This window comes from Eupeodes corollae, chromosome 3 (genome assembly GCF_945859685.1).
Source record: "Eupeodes corollae chromosome 3, idEupCoro1.1, whole genome shotgun sequence".
Lineage (NCBI taxonomy): Eukaryota > Metazoa > Arthropoda > Insecta > Diptera > Syrphidae > Eupeodes > Eupeodes corollae.
The window spans coordinates 137914830-137921018 of record NC_079149.1 but is presented as its reverse complement, the minus strand read 5'-3'; the positions used below and the strand labels follow the sequence as shown (position 1 = coordinate 137921018).

Here is a 6189-nt window from a genome sequence, read left to right as displayed (position 1 = left end):
TTTAAATTTAATCATCCAAGATTGGGGGTTTGTTTAAAAGAAATAATGAAAAAAGGATTAGCGTTTTAAAATAGCTAGTAAATGTCAAATATTTAGAAAATGTTCAACTACATCGTGAGTCCTAAACAATTTGTTGTTTAATGTTTTCTTTATTATATTTATGATTTATAGTATAATTATAACTTATATTAATTGGAATTTAAAAATTTAAGTACTGATTTTAAAAAATCTGAAATACTTCTTTAAATAAAATGTTGATTGAAAACAATTTTCCATTAATAATAAAAATTATAATTTTAGTTTAATTCTTTTTCTGTTTAACAACTAATTTCTTAGTGCAAAATATTTTCTTAACTAATTTGTTTACGCCTATAGAAACTAAGAACAAAATTGTTAACAAGGCAATATAAACATCAATGTTATAATAGGTGAACCAATGCATTTTAGAGGAAGAATTTACAGCCAAAGGTAAACCTTTTGTTCTAACAACGTTCTCGATCCACCAAATAGCCAACTCAAGTGGTGGCATAGGACGGTTTCTGAATGCTTCCGAGATAATCTTTGCACTTTCTTGAACACTATGAAAAGAAAAAATAAAGAAAATTTTATATTAATATTCCCACAGAAAGGATGTTTAAGATTTAAAATGGTTCAAAATCGAAGTTTTCTCGATAAAAAAACGATTTTGAATCAATTCAATTATTTTGCTCGAATAAAAAAGTCATACCTTGGGCTCAAAGCTTTGCGAAGAGCTTTAACAATATTTTCCTCCTGCAAGTCACGGTAATGCAGTGTAACGCCAGCATTTCGAGCCTCAATGGCAGCTACATTCAAAAATTGATCACCAAAAAATGGAGTTGCAACAACAGCAACGCCACAATGACATCCTTCAGTCGTGCCAAGCAAACCTCCATGAGTCATAAAAACTTTTACATTCGGATGGCACAATATATCCCTTTGGGGCATCCAGTCACGGAGGTAAAAGTTTTTCGGTACATTCGGAATTGATGACTTTGGCCATTTCAGGAGTATCAGTTGATCGAATTGTGATAGAGCTTTTATGAGTGCATTTTTCTTTTCTTCCGGTAGAGTTTCTGGTCGAACCATCGATCCCCAACTTACGTATATTGCTCCATTCTTGGCATTATCAAGTACTTGTTTTAATTCCTATAAGTAAACCATTAACAATTTTGATATCAAAACCTTAATCTTTATCACACACTTTATCTAGAGGTTTTGCTTTTTGAATGTGTAATCCTCCGATTTCAACAATTCCAGGGGTATAAGGCGTAGGACCGTTCAAAGAGTAGTGTTGATTTATGAGCATCAAACTCGTATTCATGACTAGATCTTCAATTGGTGGGACGGAATCTCCATAATATTTCCGAATCATGTTATTGGTAGCACGTTGAGTAACGAAACTTAAGAAATATTAAAAAATTAAGTAAATGCTCAAAATGAATATCATTTTGAAACTTACTCATACAAAAAATTAGCAAGACGTTGATGAACAATATTATTTAATCGTTGTAGAAAACTCATTTCACTCGAGTGGCCTAAGAAATGATTGGGCATAAAAGACGATACAAATGGACTTCCCATTCTATTATAGTGCCAAGGCATGGGAGCATGACTAGTCAAGCCGACCACAGGTGCTCCCAGTTTATGAGCAATTGCTAACATACAATCATTTGAAAAGTTCTCCACCAAAACAACGTCAAATTTCTTGGACGACTTTAGGACTTCTTTGATTGCATTAGACTGAAATGCTGCATCACACGCCTCCACGCCCAACTGATGTAAAACAACAAAATTTGCCAGCCTTATTTCTCTCAACCAAAAATGCAACATTTCAATCATCTGAAAAAATAACAAATTATTTAATTTTGAAGAATAAATTGCAAATAGTTTACTTACTTTGAGGTCAACATAATTGACAATTACAGGCAAACTATCCAAAGTCAAATCGGTGTAGTTAGCCACGGGTTGTTTGTTTGGAAAATAGCTAACTACGGTCACTTCATGTCCTGCCTCAGCAAGACCCAAAAACAGAGGATGGAAGAAATCAAAATGACTTTTCCCTGGATAGGGAAATAGACCAAGTATTCTGGCTCCATAGATAGAATTAACTATGCTTGTAAAACATAGCAAGGAAATCACACCGCGTATCTTCATTTTGGAGAGATGACTGCAAAATAATAATATATAAATATTAATAGAAAATTGAAGGCACTGTAACACGAGTAAAACGAAACATATTAAATAAATTAACTTTTGTAAAATGTAAATGCAAATATTTTCATTTCAAATTCTTCTAAACGAAGCCAAATTAACATTTTACCTTCGTTTTAAATAAACGTGAATGTTAATGCTAGGGTACACTGTGATGACAAGATAAGTTTTTCAACCTGTTTAACTATAGATTATTCAAATTCCTATTATGTACTATGGTGTCACAACCAGCAGCTAATGATGGCTAATAATAAGCCTGAACATCATGTTATTGATTTGAAAGTGAACTAAATTTTTAATATTTTGAATTCTCACTTTAATAGTAAAAATGAACATCGGGGACAACTTATAAAAGCTTACCAAAGATAACATGGTTCTAACCGATAAAGGTATTAAGTTGCATTTTAGTTTGAGGAATATGAATTGCTGAATCATGTTGCAGTTAGGTTTCAAATTGTAGTAAGAGTGTTTTATGTTAATGTGATGATATATTTATTAATTCATTCATTGTCATACATGACTCTTTAAAATTTGTCGAGATTAACATTTCCAGATGGTAAACTTAAAAAGTATATTAAATTAGTCATTTAATAAATTAAATTTTTAAAGCTTATTAGGAAAAACTGATTATAATGTGACGTAGAATTTTAAAAATTTAATTATTACATGAACTTTTTAGTTAATTATAGTTCAATAAAGTTAAACAGTTTGTCGTAAACTAACATGCATGAAATGATTTCTGAACATCATATACTTAAAATTCAGTAGTTAAAATTCTAAAAACTTTTTTTTATTTAGCCTTTACTGTCTTAATAAATGCCACCAGCTGCCTCTTTGAGTACAAGTACAGTTCGCACAACCCTAAGCGTTTGTAACATAATATCTACCGGCCATAAAAATAACTACTTTCAAATGTTTTTAAGGGGTTACGCTTACGCCACGCTGAAATTTTCGAAAAATCGATTTTTTGTACCTACATTAAATTGTTTCTAGGATCTTAAAAATGTTATAGGGATTTTCAAATTTGTATATTAAAGATATTGCAAAATTACTCATGATGTTATACTTTTTAAAACATCTGCTTTTTTAGAAAAACAATTTATGACCGATTGAATTAAATCATCTGCTCTTTTAGGAAAATAATTTATGACCGATTGACTTAAAACTTTGAAATGTATCTTTGAAAATAAATGTTTACATTAAGTAATTGGTTTGTTATACAACATTTTGTGTTGAGTTTCTAATAAAAATTTGCATTTTTCACTTTAGAAGTAGGCCGTTTGGTCAAAATCAATAGATCGATAAAATCCTATCTAGCATTTGATATGTACAGTCAAAAAAAATCAATAACAATATACAATACAATTTAAAAATTAGTCAATCCCGCCGTGAACCCTTAAAAAATAATTAATTATTCGCTTTTTAAAATATAATCAGTATTCAAGGATATGTTTAAAAAAAACAAATTTCTGTAATTTCGATAAAAGTTTTTTCTGTAAAAATCCCAAATTTTGTCGGCCTTTAGGGTGGCTTAACCCCTTAGAGGTGAAACCAGAAATCTCAAATTGTTATTGTAAATATTAAAAAATTTAGCTTATATTCATTCCAATAGTTTCAGATGTGTTTTCTTAAAACTTATTCATTCTTTATATTTTGGTTTATGGAAACAACATATTTCTTATTAAATTTATTCATAAAAAAATAAAATCTTTTAAATGCAAAATCAAAATAAGAAAGAAATTAAATATTTTTTATAAATTTAGTTGAAAATAAAAATAATAAATTATTGACAGAATGTTGTAACCAGGCATTAAGTTTCAGAGTAACTTGTAAACAACAAACCGGCAACCGGTGCGTGATGGTGGCGAAACAATGTCAAAACAATTTTAAAGCTATTTTCCCATATAAAAAGTCGATTAAAATTAATAAACTATTTAAATGATAGAGAGATTATTTCACTCAGTCACTCACCTCACTTAAAGCCAAAGAGAAAAAGTTCCATTGAAATTCAATACAAAAACAAAACAAATCAACCATGCCGTGATGACATGAAGCCTAACATAATCCGAATAAAAGAATATTCTTATGGACTTTGTATAAATTAAAAGTTTAATTAAATTTTATAAAAGAAATAACTTATTTTTGAAAATATTACCTTGTTTGATTTGAATAAAACAATAACTTCTTCTTTATTAATATTTTTGTTTCTAAAGAATTGACATGACAGACAAAACGCAACTTCACTCCACAAGCACTCAAACTCTATTCCAAACAGAGCAAAAGCTTCTAGACAAGATTTTTTGTCCATACACTCTACAGGTCTACAGAGATGATCAATTTATTGTGATTCATTTGATGTGGCTTTAATTAATTATAATACGAAAAGATTGAAAAGAGCTTTTATGGAGCAAAGAGTCTGAAGAGAAATAATTTAAGAGATATTATACTTAGTGTTACCAGACTTTGAAAAATGTTTGCTTTTGTAAGGAAATGTATTGGCTCTAAATTTCAAAAGATCTAGTAAAAAGTGAAAAGCATTTAAGTGAATTACTAAGCTAAAAAGTTTATTTTGCTAATCTAAAATAATTTTAATATCTTCATATCTCTTGAAATTTTACTTATTTTAAAATAACTAAATATCTCCTTCAATTTTTAGCAATTTAGAGAACCTTGTGAAGGGGCGCAAGCCCATCTTTTGCACGTTTTTAGAGTAGTTAAAAATAACTGCAATTTTTTAAAAATGGACTTGAATCCCTTTTAAAACAAGATCCTCAATTTGCTTTATCGATACTACTTCTAAACTTTTGACATTTAAAATTAAAATTGACATTTAAAATTAGGTGTGTTTGCTGATGCGTTGGTACAAAGTGTCACTTTTTAGACGTGTTTAGTTCATAATTAAAGGTAATGCGTTTTTTGAGTAGTTTGTAAGAATTAACATTTTGAAACGACTTTCTTGTAAAATGTTTAGCCCTCAACAACAGGTTGTTTAATTTCATGTTAAAGTTCTTAAAGTAAAGGTTTCATTTAAATTAAATTAAATTGGGAGGCGCAACAGTCCGTTGTGAACCAGGGCCTAGTGACTTACAACTCTCAACCATTCCTGTGTGCGAGTGCTGTTGTCAGGAATGGAAGGGACCTACAATTTTAGGCTGAATCCGAACGGCTAATTTGAGAAAGCACTTTTTTATGACAAGAATTACTCTTGAATTTGTCAATTCTTCGCAAGAGACAGTACCGGCGAAAATTAATTTTTTTTAAATTAAGATGGCACAGGCAGGGATTGAACCCAAGACCCCTCGCATGACAGTCCATCGCACTAACCATCATGCCACGGGTACTACAGGTTTCATTTAAATTGTTGAAAAAATTATTTGACTGTGAGTTATTGGTTGGTTGGTCAGTTACTAAATTTTGCCTCTTTGCTAAGCATCTCATTTTCTAATTTTCACTTCTGCTGGATTTGAAAACTTATACGTTGAATCAATTTAAAACGTTTTAAAAATGTAAAGAACATTTCGGAAATTAAACCTTATATTTAAAAATTCACAAATATTCCACAAATTTTTGGTTGATACTCAAGGGTCCTGAAAAAAAAAAATGTATAAAAAAGTGACTTTAAATTGAAAAGGAAATTAGAAAAAGTGTCTTCATTTATGTCTACAATTCCTAATTTATAGCAGAATTTTATATTGTTTTAAGGTGTTTAAATATACACCTCTTCAAAAATATAGGGTTTTTGTTGAGAAAGAAGATGCGTAGTAAGTTTGAACACTCTTGAATATTTTTTCATACAATTTACAGAGAAGATTTACAGAAAAATGTTCAAAAACATTGAATGATGTTGTATTGAGTCCAAAAAGTTATAAGTTTTTCTTGGGAGTGGCACCATTTAGAAAAAAGCTTGTTTTATTTCTGTACGTTAATATCTGAGAATTTTAAAATAAAAAGATCTGC

General features: G+C 29.7%; 1 protein-coding gene across 3 annotated transcripts; it reads right to left on the bottom strand.

Moving 5' to 3' along the window:
* Positions 1-275: 275 nt before the first annotated feature.
* On the bottom strand, positions 276-4550 carry LOC129951861 (UDP-glycosyltransferase UGT5-like). 3 transcript variants are annotated; one of them, XM_056064211.1, is made up of 7 exons: positions 4388-4550; positions 4204-4322; positions 1918-2188; positions 1481-1860; positions 1223-1421; positions 728-1167; positions 276-578 (listed from the first exon to the last, which is right to left on the bottom strand). In XM_056064211.1, the coding sequence occupies exons 3-7, from the start codon at positions 2173-2175 to the stop codon at positions 302-304; spliced, it is 1554 nt and encodes a 517-aa protein (XP_055920186.1). In that variant the 5' UTR covers positions 2176-2188; positions 4204-4322; positions 4388-4550; the 3' UTR covers positions 276-301. The 3 variants fall into 3 exon arrangements, with proteins under 3 accessions (XP_055920186.1, XP_055920184.1, XP_055920185.1); XM_056064209.1 differs by lacking the exon at positions 4204-4322 and having other exon boundaries at positions 4388-4549; XM_056064210.1 differs by lacking the exons at positions 4204-4322; positions 4388-4550 and adding an exon at positions 2342-2520.
* Positions 4551-6189: the final 1639 nt, after the last annotated feature.